Below are 16,622 nucleotides of genomic sequence, written 5' to 3' on the forward strand. Positions count from 1 at the left end.
TAGACTGGTTTACCTGCCCAAGAACGATTGCGCTCCTCGACTGCAGCCGCTAGGATGCGAAAGGCAGGGTTCCAGTCTAGTTTTATCATATCTGTTACCCCATAGACGACTGGGCCCCCCGTGCCCCCTGCGCTTTATGACAGTACAGATACTTGCATCAATAGGTTGGTATGTTACAAAATATCTCTGCGCAGTGTTGATCCTCTGGATCAAAGTTACCGTATATTTATTATTTGACAAGGTACAGTATGATACAGTGAACAATGAAACACACAGATAAAATGGAGCATTATGAAAAGATTATTTAAATAATAATATGGTAATAAATTATACAGAAAAAGGTAAACAATGCAAACAAAATGAATGGCTCTCTTTCACAAAACATTGGCATGCAAATTGTAAAAAAGGCGCATATTTTTTTAAGTGACTAAAATATATACTTTTCGGAATATCGGAGTTTGGGTTTCATCATTTATCTTCCCTAAAATATACTAAGAAAGCAGCGATTAGCATCCCGATTATTCAAATGCATCTAACTCAACACTCAATTCAGTGCAGCAGTGAATATTCGTTAAAATCGACCTGAAGTCAAAGGGAACAGTTATTGTGAAAAGGGTAATTAATCACATTCAATTTACTGATATCTAAAATTGAATAAATGACAAATTCGATTTAATGATAAAAAAACCCAACATTTTAGATATCACAGATTTATATGATATATAAAATTCCAAATTTGTGATATCAATAATTATTTTATATCATAAATTCGATTTCGTGAAATCAATAAATTATTTTGTGATATCAATATATTTATTATTTATATAATAAAATCAGGAATATATGATAAAACGGCTCCTCATATATATATGCAACACAGATTATTAATAAAACGAATTAATCATGTGGAGATCTCCATCGAAATGAGATCATGTTAATATGTTGCTGTTATTGCAAATGTAAGGGTCTTTAAAAAGTATTGTTTAATATTTTCTCATGACTATAAAATTCATTGCAGAAAGTCCAAGGTTCGGTACAAGATTGAGTGCTAATAACATGCTGTATTGTGCAACTGATGACTGAAGGCTATAACATTTTAAGATTCAATACTTTAGGGCCACACAGAATATCCCGTCCTGACAACGGCGTATTATACTAAAATCATGCTCAGTCACACTGTGATAAATGGGACTATTCGACACAACACGCATCTTTAAATAACCAACAAGAAGGTCTCCATTCGATTTGTCCCGGAACAACGCTGAGTTAACTCCCTTAGTAACTCTTGTGTGTACAGAAGTGAAGAAAAGCCCTATTTCCGGTTGTTAATGTTTTCATAGACGCACGTTTTAAGTTTTACAAAGTCCACCACGATGCCCCTTGGAAACGGTTGGTTGTTTCCAAGTAAACCCACTTTTACTTGGAATGTTTCCAGCAGGTTTACAGTTGCGATGGTTGGAACGTTGAGCAAATTTTGGTTGGGTACGACTTTCTTTAATTCTGTTGGCTTGTGTCATGTCAAACACGTGTGGACTTCGAACATGTTCTACTTGTCAAGACAGTACGGCATTGCTCCACTTTACCATTGTGACACGTGGCGTGCCTTACCAACACATAAGACGTAGTTGTTTTAACCCCACATGAGTCATATCACTCAACAAACTAAGTCCTATTTACTCTTTTGCACGTGTTTAGGCTTGTCCTGGTTTTGTAAACATGACATGGTCATGACCTGACTAGATTTCGTTGATTGTGCTTGTGAGGCACTGACAAATACTAGTTATCCCTGTTCAGATACCAATTAGATGAACTAACAGTAATTTGGTTTTAAGATTTCAATTTATTATTTATAACATTCAACTGCTAACTCCAAATTTGATCAGTTCAGGCAATTTTGGTCTAACATTTAATAAGATTATGCTTACAATAAGGAGAGTATCTCAGTATACACATATGATTATTAGTCTTAAAAAATTATGCAGCATTAAACAGGAGCACCAAATTCTTCCTTAAAACATTATGAAGGCGTGAATCGTAGCTGTGCCATTGCGACCAGTAAACTGTTGATGTCAGATAGTTAAAGGAGAGCAGTACATGATTTCACGTCTACCCAAGTCAGTGCATTCTAGATTAACTTTTCTTTCTCTTGTTGGGGCTGAAACACACTAAATAGTTAAAATATTGACCAGGCTCGCATACTTGGTTGATGCATGTCATCGATCCCAAATGCGTGGATCGATGCTCATGATATTAATCACTGTATTGTCTGGTCCAGACTCTGTTATATACAGACCGTCATCATATAGCTGGAATATTGCTGAGTGCGGCGTTAAACAACAAACCAACTAACCAACTAACCAACCAACCTTATAAAAAGTTCTGACATTTAAAAATCTTGTAAGTATAATGACATCAGTTTTAAATCCTGTCTGTCAATAATATAGTACTAAATACTGAGCATATAGTTGGTTCGATCAGTGCAAAGAACCCTTTATGAAGAACCGGTACACTGTACCAAATTCTTGACAAGAAATATAAAGGTCTTGTAATTAAAGTAATTATCAATCTTATAGTGCATTCTTATATGCTTCGGTAAAAGATCAAAGGTACCGACAGTACTATATCCTGTGATAAAGTAAACGTTTTGAGTTATGGAGTTGTTCAAATTACCTCCCCTGTTATCTAATGTAACATTGTTCTTTCATTATTGTCAAGCAAGATGGCGATTCAACATCAGTTATTGGTGAAATAGTATTTTTAATTATGTCACATATTTTGATATTATTACCTGGGAAAAATATGGCAAGATGATATCAACTATCTCTCATACTTCAAGGGCGGCCGGGTAGCCTAGTGGTTAAAGCGTTCGCTCGTCATGCCAAAAACCCGGGTTCAATTCCCGACATGGGTACAATGTGTGAAGCCCATTTCTGGTGTCACCCGCTGTGATATTGCTGGAATATTGCTAAAAGCGGCGTAAAACCATACTCACTCACTCAAGGTTTTCCCCAACATATTCAAACCACTGTGTCTGTGCCACAGTAGACACAAAGATGCCTGAGGGGGCATTGGTGCCCTAGGAATTATGTCTGTCTCTGGACACCATAATCATGATAATGGGCATTCCTTGAACATGTTGAAGAGTTATGTAACCATGGGGTGGACCCATTTTCGTCTTTTATTCACTGAAATGGTTACTTGAACATACATGTACTTTTGTGAGTAAGTGATGTGCCAGAATTGCAAAGGCTACAGTTGCATGTATGGTTGGCAAGATAAGCCAGTGATATCAGTCCATTGTTCTGGACATTTATCAGTTCAAAATCATTCTTGGAGGTTATGAAATATTCTGGTGTTGCAATACATTTTTCCAGATATATGCAAATTAAACACAACAAAAAATCTTATTTCATCACAATGATTTATTTCTACAATGTTGAGATATTAATGACCAGTTACACATTGGTTATTTAGACCAAGCACATTGAGTGAGAACCGTGTGATTAGACAGTCTTACTTTGTCTGTTTCTTTTAGATGTTCTAGCTTTGTGTCATTGTGTTCTTACAGAATGGTTGAATACACTCAATGTGCACAACAGGACACAACTGTATGATGCCATAGAGAACCGTCCAAAAGAACAAGGCCTAGTTACAGTTACTAATCACCACAGCTGTCTGGACGACCCTATTCTGTGGGGTAAGTTTCCCCAGAGCCCTAGTCCACTTACAACGTAGTATGATACCACCATCAATATCAACTGTGCCTACTTATCACCAATACCACTATGCCCACTTATCAACTATTACACTATCCCACTTATCACCCATACCACTATGCCCACTTATCACCCATACCACTATGCCCACTTATCACCCATACCACTATGCCCACTTATCACCCATACCACTATGCCCACTTATCAACTATTCCACTATTTCCACTTATCACCCATGTTACCAGGCCAACTTATCAACTATTCCACTTTGCCATCTTATCAACTATTCCACTTTGCCCATTTATCAACTATTCCACTATGCCAACTTATCGCCCATACCACTATGCCCACTTATCAACTGTTACACTATCCCACTTATCAACTATTCCACAATTCCCACTTATCCCCATACCACTATGCTCACTTATCAACTATTCCACTATTTCAACTTATTACCCATATTACCAGGCCAACTTATCAACTATTCCACTTTGTCCACTTATCAACTATTCCACTATTCCCACTTATCACCAATATTACCATGATTACCATGCCAACTTATCAACTATTCCACTATTCCCATTTATCACCCATATTACCATGATTACCATGCCAACTTATCAACTATTCCACTATTTCAACTTATTACCCATATTACCAGGCCAACTTATCAACTATTCCACTTTGCCCACTTATCAACTATTCCACTATTCCCACTTATCACCAATATTACCATGATTACCATGCCAACTTATCAACTATTCCACTTTTCCCACTTATCACCCATATTACCATGATTACCATGCCAACTTATCAACTATTCCACTATGCCCACTTACCACCCATACTACCAGGCCAACTTATCAACTATTCCATTACGCCCACTTTTTACACATGCTATTATGCCTACTTTTTACACATGCCACTGTGCCCACTTACCCCCTGTGCCGCTATTTCCCACTATTCTCACTTAAAACACACGCCACTACACCCCAAAATAACCCATTGTGTCTGTTTCAGGAATGCTAAAGATTCGGTATGTGATGGACCAGAGTACGTTACGCTGGACATTAGCGGCTGAAGATGTTTGCTTCACCAAGTACTGGCATGCGCTGTTCTTCAGTCTGGGTAAAACTGTGCCGGTCGTGAGGGGCGCAGGGGTGTATCAGCGCAGTGTCGATTACATGCTGGAAAAGTTGCACCTGGGAGAGTGGGTACACATGTTCCCGGAAGGTGGGTGCTGTCAGTCAGAGCTTGGGGTGTAATGGATTCTTTGTTCTGAGATGATAGATGCCATCCTGTTTAGGTTGCAGGGCAGAATTTGTCCCCAGTAACTCATGACTGGAATGAAGGTTGTATGTTTACAATGTGTCACCTGATTTATATGCCAGTTACATGGATCAGTTGTTTTACTGTCAGCCAATGGTTTGCCTGGCCTGGATTAAGCTTTTGGCTGTCATGATATTTTTGATTGGTTGGTTTGTTGTTTTACGCTGCGCTCCGCAATATTCAAGCAATATGACGGTGGTCTGTAAATAATCGAGTCTGGACAAGACAATCCAGTGATCGATATCATGAGCATCGATCCACGCAATTTGAATAAATGACATGCTTCAACCAAGCCAGCGAGCCTGACCACCAGATCCCGTTCATCGGCTTTTACAACAAGCATAGTCGTGTTTCACGGCACTGAAGATCTATTCTACCCCGGATCTTCTAAGGTCTGATATATTTTAAATAATGCTGGCTGGCATGACACATTTCATCCTCCTGAGGCAAGGGAGTCACAAAAATCCTCTGCTACAGAGATGCCATCTTGTAAAATTGGAAGTCCACAAGGAAATGTCACGAGTCTCTCTGAAATCTGCAGGCAGACATGTTAGTTCAAAATATTGCACTGGTTAGTCTTATTCAGACTTGAATCTTCACCAGACACCATGATAGAGCTTTAATCCTGCAGCCTAAAGACAACTTTGTCTGTGTAGCCTGTTTCTTCAAGTCCCCCACATATATCCCCGTCTTCCCGAGACAAGGGAGATAACTGACTATAAAAGTCCAGTTTCCACCCTTGCCGAACTAGGCTGGTATTATGGAGTTACAGTTTGGCTGGACTAACAAGTCTATGCATAGTCAAATCAAAATTGCGTAATGAAATCAACATCCGGTTCGTAAACAAAATTTCAGAAGACTGTATGATTTGCAGAGGATGTGTACAGTCAACTGGGTGTCGACAGATATTTTACAAATCATTTCATGTTTTTAATCAAGGTGCTCATGTGATTTGATGCATTTTGCAAGGTAAGACCCGTTTTATTACAATATAGAACTTGATCATCGATCATATCACCTTGACTGGGCACCATCATTTTGTTTGAAGCAAATGCAAGTGATATGAGAGGTGGAATCTGATTGGTCAATAGGAGAGACATAGAAGGGACATAACTCGTAAAAGCCGCTGGTGGTGCTACGATCGAGCCTTGAAATTCCAGACTAGTTCGGCAAGGCTGGAAACTGAACATTTACAGTCAGTTAACTCCCATGCCTTGGGAAGACGGACACATTCACTCTCTCCCTTACTGATGATATCGCCAGGTTGGTCATGATGCCATGCCCAGATACTGTCTCAATTAGATATAACTGTTTAATGGCCACAGCTATCAGTTGTCCACTCACGGGGAATTGTTACTGAGCTGGGTTATCTTCTTCAAAGTGTTGAACTTCATTGTAGTATGTATGATTTGGGAGAACATACTTCAACAGTTGAAGTATGTTCTCCCAAATCATACATACTACAATGTGTGTATGTATTTTATCGCCACAATTTGTGTATTATGCAGATTTCTTTCTTTCTTTTTCTTTTTTCTTCTTCTTCAGCATTTCTTCCATGAATGGTTGATAGATAGTTAACATATTGATCTTCCTCCCGAGGCAAGGGGGTTAACTGCCCAAAGCAGTCCAGTTTCCACCCTTCCCATACTAGGTTTGAATTTCTGAATAATATTTTGGCTTGAGTAACAAGTCTATGCATAGTCTAGTCAAAATTGCGTAACAAGGTCGATATCTGGTTTGTAAATAACATTGCAAGTGCCGTGCAGATTTTGGTCGATTGCAGGATTTGCAATGCATGCGTACCTTCAACTGGGTGTCAACAGATCTTTTACAAACATTTTCATGTTTTTAATTAATGTGCTCAAGTGATTTTATGCACTTTGCTAGGTAAGACCTGTTTTATTACAATGTAGATCTTGATTATTGATCTGATCTTCTTGACTGGGTGCTGCCATTTTGTTTGAAGTAAATGCAAGCGATAGAAGAGGTTGAATCTGATTGGTCAGTAGGAGGGGCAATAGCCGGGGTGGGGGCGCTATGATCGAGCAACGAAATGCCAGACTAGTTCGGCAAGGTTGAAAGTTAACTCCATTGCCTCAGGAAGATGTATGTTGATAGGTACTTCAGCAGACTAGAAAACACAAATGCAAGCGATAAAAGAGGTTGAATCTGATTGGTCAACAGGAGGGGCAATAGCCACCGGGGCACTATGATCGAGCAACGAAATGCCAGCCTAGTTTGGCAAGGTTGAAAGTTAACTCCCTTGCCCCAGGAAGATGTATATTAATACTCATAGGTACTTCAGCAGACTAGAAAACACAACAAAACACATGTTGCGCAATAATTTTTCCCATAACTTAAGGTAGAAATTATTTTTCAATATTACTTAGATTATTAAGTTATATTGTGTTTTATTTTGACAGGTAAAGTTAATGAAACCCATCAACAGATGAGGCTGAAGTGGGGTGAGTGCATTTGTCAGTCACTTTGTTCATGACTCATTCAAAGTGTTGCCTCGCTTGAAATATGGCTAAAACAGATATTGTTTATTAAAAGAACCATTAAATAAAAACATGATGAGTATAAAGACAAATATTGTTTGTCATATTTCTTCCACGATCCTATGACTGTTTTGGGTTAATTTGCACTTGCATAAACTGTTCAGATTTGGTATTCTACAAATTCCCCCTTTTGAAACAATTTCTGAAGTACCCTGATCTTTAAGCCACTGTAAGTTGCTGGTGATGTATACTATTCAAAAGAAGTTAAAGAACACCCACAGCTGGTAGGCTGTGTGTTGCAATACCCACCAGCCATGACAGATTAACTAGAGGCATTAAACAGTTGGGTGTTCTTTAACTTCTTTTGAGTAGCAGATATCCTGTGAAAGTATAAATGACCTATTCCACCTTGCTTTGTAAGGGGAATGTATTTTCTGTCTGTTTCTGTCAGTATTTGAGTGTGAGTGAGTCGAGGTTCACCCTGTCTGTTTCTGTCAATATTTGCGTATGAGCAGTGTTAGAAATTGGCACTAGTCCTATAGTCCTTGCCAAACTGCCCAATGGTAAAGGTATCATAAGGACTAGTAGACATTTGCCCTTTTTAAGCGTTTTGCTATGTTATCATTATAAGGACTAGTGGACTAAAACTATGAGTGATGCGAGGTATACCCTGTCTGTTGTTGCAGGTGTTGGGCGTCTCATCAGCGAGAGTAACATCACACCGTTAGTCCTGCCCATGTTCCATTTTGGTGAGTTGCACTGAGATGCTGCCATGTTACATTTGTCTTGTCCTCGTCTCATTGTCTCTGTGTGGATGCCGGGGCAGCGGAGGTCTCCAGCACCTGCTTTTACGAATTGAAATGAAGGATCAGTTGGTGGCTGTGGGTTACCTGACTGATTGTGTATCCTCATAACTCATGCAATCCATCGTCTGTCGCATCACAAAGACATCCTCCAGTAAAAGCATTTACTTTTGCTTAAAAAGATAGACAAACTTCTGACCCAAATGCAGCCTTCGAAATTCCCTCCAGCCTGAGACTACTAAATTGGGATGAGGATAATTGCAAGTCCTATGATGGTAGTCCACATTGACAAGTTACATTTAAGTGCTATAGTTCTACAATTATAGGGCATCTTCCCGAGGCAAGAGAGTTAACTGACTATAAAAGTCCAGTCCAGCTGGTATTATGGAGTTACATTTTGGCTGGACTAACGAGTCTATGCATAGTCCAATCAAAATCGGTCACATAATCGAAACCCGGTCAGTAAACTGTCGTGTAGATTTCGGTCGATTGCAGGATTTGCAAACCATGTACACCGCCAACTCGTTGTCAACAAATATTTTCCAAATCTTTTCATGTTTTTAATCAAGGTGCTCACGCAATTTGATGCACTTCGCGATGTAAGACCCGTTAGAACTTATACACAATAGAACTTGATTATCGATAAGATCGTCTTGACTGGGTGGGGCCATTTTGTTTGATTCAAATGCAAGTGATACAAGAGGTGGAATCTGATTGGTCGATAGGCGAGGCTCAGAAGGGACATGACTCGTAATAACCACTGGTGGGGCTACGATCGAGCCCAGGAATTACAGCCTGGTTCGGCAAGGGTGGAAACTGGACGTTTAAAGTCAGTTAACTCCCTTGCTTCGGGAAGATGTTATAGGGTTACAAATTGAAACTGAATAAAAATGTAAACTGTTTTGTCTTGTTCAAGAAGGACAAGCTGCAAACTCTGAGGACTAGGGAAATAATGTAAATTCTAGTCCTTTGCACTAGTTTAAAAAGAACAACAATTTCAAAGGCTGTGAATATGTCCCTATTTTACAGCCCAGAGGAATCCCCGGGCAGAGTAGCCATAACATGCCTGTTGTAAGAGGCGACTGAATTATGAGCATCAGGTGACTTTGTTTATTGAATGTCATACTGCTGTGATATAGCGTTAATATTGCTCATCTCTGTCATGTAGCTGGAATCTTGCTGACCTCCATGATATAGCTGGAATATTGCTGACTGCAGCATGATATAGCTGGAATATTGCTGACTGCAGCATGATGTAGCTGGAATATTGCTGACTGCAGCATGATATAGCTGGAATATTGCTGACTGCAGCATGATGTAGCTGGAATATTGCTGACTGCAGCATGATGTAGCTGGAATATTGCTGACTGCAGCATGATGTAGCTGGAATATTGCTGACTATCGCAATATAGTTGGAATATTGCTGACTGTCGTGATATTGCTTGAATATTGCTGAATGCTGTGATATAGCTTGAATAATGATGACTGTCGCGATAAAGCTGGAATATTGCTGACTGGCGTGATATATCTGGAATATTGCTGACTGAAAAATTCTTAATAAATATAATTACGTTTCAGACTTTTGGAAAAAGAAAGAAATTGCCTGCATCAAAAATTACATTGTTGCAAGGTGTTTTTCCTGTTTTTTCTAATTTTGATAGTTAATCCAAGACTGAAATGGTCGGTCCCTTACTAGCAACCGCCTCCGTGGTCTAGTGGTAGAGCGTCCGCCAAGAGAGCGGAAGGTCCGGGGTTCGATCCCCGGCCGTGTCATACAATAAGACGTTAAAAGATGATACTTGTTGTTACCATGTCTGGCGCTCGGCATTAAGGGGCTAAAACAAGGACTGGTCGGCTCGGAGTCAGTATACTGTGTCTGAGTGGGGTATTCATGTTAAACTGCGGCATGGTATCTCAGTGAGCTAGCACTATAAATCGGCATCAGTCCGGACTAGTACAAGCAGCCACTCAAACACACACACGTACATGCACGTCGCTATATATGTGCAATAATCTTGGACGCGACGTTAAACCCAATTTCACCTCACCTTACTAGCAAGTCATTTCATTTCTAGTGGTTCCTCTCTCATGTTGGTGGACAGATCTACGGTTGAGTTTGTTGTAGGAATGGATGATGTGCTGCCCAACAAGACGCCCTATATTCCGCTCATTAAGAAGGTCAGTAGTCGCCTCGAACTGACCATCATTGGTCAACATGCACTATCCAATCTAAGACTTCTTCTTTCACTATCATCAGTGTAATAATCAAAGTCTTTTTTGTGTATGACCTTCATGACATGCTTGTTCTGTGTGTAAAGATTTGTTTTTCTCAAAATATTGTTTTATGTCAAATATTCAGATTGTATGACATGATTAGGTTACGTAATGTTTATGATGTGATGATGTATCTGAAGGAGTTTTGCAAAGTTGATTTGCATTGTTGAGTTTAACATCTTGGTGTACAGTACTTTCTTTGGGTTGATTTAGTTTCTAAGTCTTGTATTCTGGGGGAATAAAACGGTTTGATGAAATGGTGAGGGAAAGCAATTTGTGGTCAAAGGGAGGTAATCTCAGTGTGGACACCTTGCTGGTGCTGGTCAAGGGAACATAACTCTATTCTTTGCACACTGAAAGTCTACCTCCATACAGTAGTTGACTTCAGAACTATTCAGGATCTTCTTCAGTCACATGATTTGCTGGGTTTGTTTTTCAGAAAGTCACAGTGCTTATTGGTAAACCCATCGACTTTCAGGAGGAATTAGCCAAACTCCGTGAGCTAAAGAAAACGCCTGTAAGTATCACTTTGATGATTGAAATTATCTTCATTTTTCAGATATGTGAGAATGTGAGAAGCCCATTTCTGGTGTCCACCCCTGTGATATTGCTGGAATATTGCTATAAGCGATGAAAAACCATACTCACTCACTCAATCTTACATACACACTTTGTTAAAGGCATTTATAAGCTGACTAAGTTTGTATTTAACTTAAAATGATTCAAACTTTGTTTTCTTACAAAAATAGTTATTTTATCAAATGGTGTTTAGAGTTATTTCAGTTTAATTAAGCATCTTAGCTGTTCAAAGAAGATAAATAAATGGATAAATGATATAATGATAGGGAAATGTTGGTGCTTTGTCTCGGTCTCGTGTCATACTTTTGGCCATGTCTTTAGAAATGTTATGATGGTTTGCCTCAAACACAGGGAGGGGCGGTCGGGTAGCCTAGTGGTAAAAGCATTCGCTCATCACACCGAAGACCTTTGTTCGATTCCCAACATGGGTACAATGTGTGAAGCCCATTTCTGGTGTCCCCCGCCGTGATATTGCTGGAATATTACTAAAAGTGGCGTAAAATCAAACTCACTCGTTCTAATGACCTCAATATGCTGGTTGGTTAGGGGTGGAATTTAGCACAGCAAGTTTGTGCTTATATACCGGTACAATAATGTCATGAAAACAGCCTTACTACACGATAAGATCAAAGTTGGCATGTAAGGGTGGACATTTACCTGGAGTAGAAACACCAAAAGTCTACCAGTGCTCCAGGATCGGCTAGTCACAAAGCTGATTGTGTGTCCCTGTTCCCAGACAACATGAAGCATCGATTACACTGTCAAACACTCGACTACTTACAGGATACAAGTGTGATGAAGCTGATGATTGTAGTGATGTAAACACTGATGGAAACCAGTGACAAAAGTCTAACAGATCAGTTTCTGTCGGTCTAGTCAGTTTGACTCAGATGGCTATGTGTTTTGAGTGCTACTTCACTGAAAACCTTGAGGGAAAACAGGTTCTTTGGTCGACACCAATTTTAGACAGCTACTAGTCTTAACATGGTCAAGCAGGGGACTATTTCCTGTTGACCTGGTCAGCTTCATGTCTGGGCTCAGGGGTGATTCCCAATCAGAATTGGTCCCCAACAACCTATGTTGGTCGTGAGAGGTGACTAAATGAATCGGGTGGTCAGGCTCGATGTCTTTCTTTGTTGATTGCGTGTCATTGGACGCCGACTGTGTGGATCGTTGATCACTGGATTTTCAGGTCTGTACTCAATTATTTGGCTGCCATCTTAGTGTTGCTAGGTGTGGCATTAAACAAAAAAAATCTGCCGTCAGGATCTTGTACTGTTTCGTCAAATTACATGATGGCTGACGTCACACCAACAGTACCTTCATGAACTACAATCACTAGTTATGCTCTGGTTGTACAAAACTGCCTTAGCGCTACAACAGTTGTAAGTCTATGTTCAGGTTTGTTTGTTGTTTAACGCTGCACTCGGCAATAATATTCCAGCTATATGACGGCGGTCTGGACCAGACAATGTAGTGATTGACATCATGAGCATCAATCCACCCAACTGGGATAAGATGACATGCATCAACCAAGTCAGCGAGCTTGACCACCCGATCCCGTTGGTCGCTTCTTACGACAAGCATAGTCAATTTTCATGGTGCTGTTGTACAAAGCGATCTTAGCGTTTAGATGATCATGAACTCCTCCTATGTACAGGTATGGGAGCTTTAATCATCTTAGCGCTAAGATCGCTTTGGACAACAGCACCCTGGAATTGAAACAGTAGTGAAGATAACATTTGGTTTTCTTCTTTTCAGCGAGAGATACGTAAACGACTGACAGACTTGATACAAGAGGAGTTGTCGGTGTTGAAGGACAAGGCCCACATACTTCATAACCAGCATATACACCGGGGAAGATAGTGTGCGTGTGTGTTTTTGTAGAATGTGTGTTCAGTATGTGTGTGTGTGTGTGTGTGTGTGTGTGTTTGAGAAATGACCATTCAGATGATCACCTCATCTTCAGTCAGCTTCATTGAATTTATTGACGGGATTGCGGATCTGTGTGTGTCCAGAGACCCATGTTTCGCAGCAGTCTCATTGCTGGGACCAAATCAAGTCTGTTACAATACGGGAGTTTTCACAGTCATAGCGTTGCGATTGCTTTATGAACCATGGCCCTGTTTCACAAAGCGATTGTACTGTTACGACTGTCGTAAGTGTATGTTACTTACGATGGTTGTAGCATTATGATCGTTTTGTGAAACGGGGCCCAGCAATCTAGTTTGGGTCCAATGAGTTTATTTAGAAAAATATTTATATTGTTAGTATTGTCTGTTATTAAGGTGAAGTATTCTTACCTCTAATGTACCATAAATAAAAGTGTTGTGAAACAAATTGTCATCATAGTGTGACTATGGCAAGACATAAACATTTTCTCAACTGAATTGCCTTGAAAACCACATATTTCAATACAGGAAACAACACTTATGATGAACATGCTTATAATGAACTGACGGATAAAACAAACTGCTTTTTCGGTCTCGGATATTCGCTGTATATCTTATCATATAAAATTGATGGATATGACGAACATGCTTATAGCAAAATAACGGATATGGTGAACTCAGTTTGTGGTCCTGTGTGCACTCTTTCACCGACAAGGTTTATGTTTATGATGAGCTGTTAATCCCTGAGCTGGGTGCACGGGTGGCCCAGTCGTCTAATGCGCCGCAATTCGCTGTGCAGAGTTGTGTCCCTTGGGCATGCCAGAAACCTGTGATTGTGGGTTCGAATCCCGGTTCGCCCCGATTATGTTTCTAGGTTTATCAGCACCATATCCGTGCTCGTTGGTTTCACCTAAGTGGTAAATGAGACCTGCATCATTTCGGGCTTTCCTCCCACATTAATCTGACACACCGCGATATAACGGGAATACTGTTAAAAGCGGCGTTAAACCCACCCCAACTCACTCTCTCTTATGTGACACCCTTATTTACAGCATGTAGAATTTTTTTTAGGCCAATAAAAGTACCGGTAATGTGTTCTTGTTTCAAAATTTCAAAAATAAATTTACTAAATCTAAACACAATTGGTACAATGCCAATGTTGTTCTGATGTGACGTGTAATGGGCTGTTCTGATGTTTGGTGTTGTGGACAATAAACGATAAACAAGGATGCCCTCTCTCCAATGTTTCCCAGTTGATGGTCTTAAGTGATGTGCAGAAGCAGCCTGTCAATGTTAGATTCTACCTGTGTTTTTACCTCAGGCCACACTTTGTAACTTTTATGTTTCACAGATATATTCCAGCTTTTCTACACAAGGTCGGTCAAAATAAAAATACAGTAAACTACGGTTATAACGAACTCAAAGGGACTATTATTTTTAGTTCATTATAACCGTAGTTCGCATATACACAGCATAATTACAGCAAATAGTTGGGACTAAAAAGTAAGTTCGTTATATCCGTCAGTTCGCTATAAGCATGTTCGTTATAACCCAAGTTTACTGTAAAATTAAATAACTATGTCAGTCATTTATTTATATGAAAGTCATACTACATTTGTGTTTATTGTACTTCAAAAGTGTTGATTTATTAAAACTGAATGAAATAGAATCTTTAGTCATGCTTGTATATTTTTTGTATTAGCCCAGGGATTAATTTTGGATGAAATATTTGGTCATAAAACATGATGAAACCCGTTATTCGGCCCTGGGCTTTAATATATGCTTTTTTCCATATGATTTGTTTTTTGATTGTTTAGGCCACACTCAGCAATATTCCGGCTATATGACGGTGGTCTGTAAAAAATCGAGTCTGGACCAGACAATCCAGTGGTTGACATCATGAGCATCGATCCACACAATTAGGATCGATGACATGCATCAACCAAGTCAGCGAGCCTGACCACCCGATCCTGTCAGTTCCCTCTTGCGACAAGCATAGTCGCCTTTTACGGCAAGCATGGGTTGCTGAAGACCTATTCTACCCTGGATCTTCATGGGTCACAGATTGTACAGGTCACCAGATGTCTGTACGAGGAGGCAGGACAAGATGTGTTCACATGTAAGAAGATCTACTGATCATGTAGGACTAAGATGAGACAACAAAAATATTTATGACAGACAGTTGTGTTATGAAGGTACTGGTAAGGAGCATCATTTCATTGATGTATCAGCTTGCAAGTGCAGTACAATGACATGCCCACTTTGACCAGGTGGCCTGACCTGTCATGATCCACCCACTTTAGTCAGCCTGACCATGTGCTGACCTGCAGTGACACGCCCACTCTAGTCAGCCTGACTTTGTGCCGACCTGCATTGACACACCATCTCTGGTCAGTAATCCCGGACCATGTGCTGACCTGCAGTGACACACCCACTCTGGTCAGGTTTCCCAGACCTGCAGGGACACACCCACTCTGGTCAGTATTCCCGGACCTGCAGTGACACACCATCTCTGGTCATTTCCCGGATCATGTGCTGACCTGCAGTGACACACCCACTCTGGTCAGTATTCCCGGACCTGCAGTGACACACCATCTCTGGTCATTTCCTGGATCATGTGCTGACCTGCATTGACACACCATCTCTGGTCAGTATTCCCGGATCATGTGCTGACCTGCAGTGACACACCCACTCTGGTCAGTATTCCCAGACCTGCAGTGACACACCATCTCTGGTCATTTCCTGAATCATGTGCTGACCTGCATTGACACACAATCTCTGGTCAGTATTCTCGGTTCATGTGCTGACCTGCATTGACACACCCACTCTGGTCAGGTTTCCCGGACCTGCAGTGACACACCCACTCTGGTCAGTATTCCTGGATCATGTGCTGACCTGCAGTAACACACCCACTCTGGTCAGTATTCCTGGATCATGTGCTGACCTGCATTGACACACAATCTCTGGTCAGTATTCTCGGTTCATGTGCTGACCTGCATTGACACACCATCTCTGGTCAGTATTCCGGGATCATGTGCTGACCTGCAGTGACACACCCACTCTGGTCAGTATTCCTGGATCATGTGCTGACCTGCAGTAACACACCCACTCTGGTCAGTATTCCTGGATCATGTGCTGACCTGCATTGACACACAATCTCTGGTCAGTATTCTCGGTTCATGTGCTGACCTGCATTGACACACAATCTCTGGTCAGTATTCCGGGATCATGTGCTGACCTGCAGTGACACACCCACTCTGGTCAGTATTCCTGGATCATGTGCTGACCTGCATTGACACACCATCTCTGGTCAGTATTCCCGGACCATGTGCTGACCTGCATTGACACACCCACTCTGGTCAGTATTCCCGGATCATGTGCTGACCTGCATTGACACACCATCTCTGGTCAGTATTCCCGGATCATGTGCTGACCTGCATTGACACACCATCTCTGGTCAGTATTCCCGGACCATGTGCTGACCTGCATTGACACACCCATCAAAGACGCCAGAACTTTTTAGTATTT

The 16,622-nt window shown here is 40.7% G+C and overlaps 1 protein-coding gene across 1 annotated transcript; it reads left to right on the forward strand.

Annotated features, from left to right (window-relative positions):
* Positions 1 to 1,278: 1,278 nt before the first annotated feature.
* Positions 1,279 to 13,970, forward strand: LOC124144225 (tafazzin-like). The gene is made up of 8 exons (XM_046513522.2): positions 1,279 to 1,482; positions 3,569 to 3,697; positions 4,737 to 4,949; positions 7,469 to 7,510; positions 8,233 to 8,295; positions 10,475 to 10,527; positions 11,063 to 11,140; positions 12,964 to 13,970. The coding sequence occupies exons 1-8, from the start codon at positions 1,374 to 1,376 to the stop codon at positions 13,066 to 13,068; spliced, it is 792 nt and encodes a 263-aa protein (XP_046369478.1). The 5' UTR covers positions 1,279 to 1,373; the 3' UTR covers positions 13,069 to 13,970.
* The last annotated feature ends 2,652 nt before the right edge of the window (positions 13,971 to 16,622 follow it).

Source organism: Haliotis rufescens, unplaced genomic scaffold (assembly GCF_023055435.1).
Source record: "Haliotis rufescens isolate VD_foot unplaced genomic scaffold, xgHalRufe1.0.p SCAF_16, whole genome shotgun sequence".
Lineage (NCBI taxonomy): Eukaryota > Metazoa > Mollusca > Gastropoda > Lepetellida > Haliotidae > Haliotis > Haliotis rufescens.

Excerpts from the sequence above, each read along its gene's own strand:
- LOC124144225 (XM_046513522.2), top strand. The coding sequence starts at position 1,374 with ATGCCCCTTGGAAACGGTTGGTTGTTTCCAAGTAAACCCACTTTTACT. Across the intron at positions 1,483-3,568 it reads GTTGAGCAAATTTTGGTTGG|AATGGTTGAATACACTCAAT; the intron begins GTACGACTTTCT and ends GTGTTCTTACAG. Across the intron at positions 3,698-4,736 it reads GGACGACCCTATTCTGTGGG|GAATGCTAAAGATTCGGTAT; the intron begins GTAAGTTTCCCC and ends TGTCTGTTTCAG.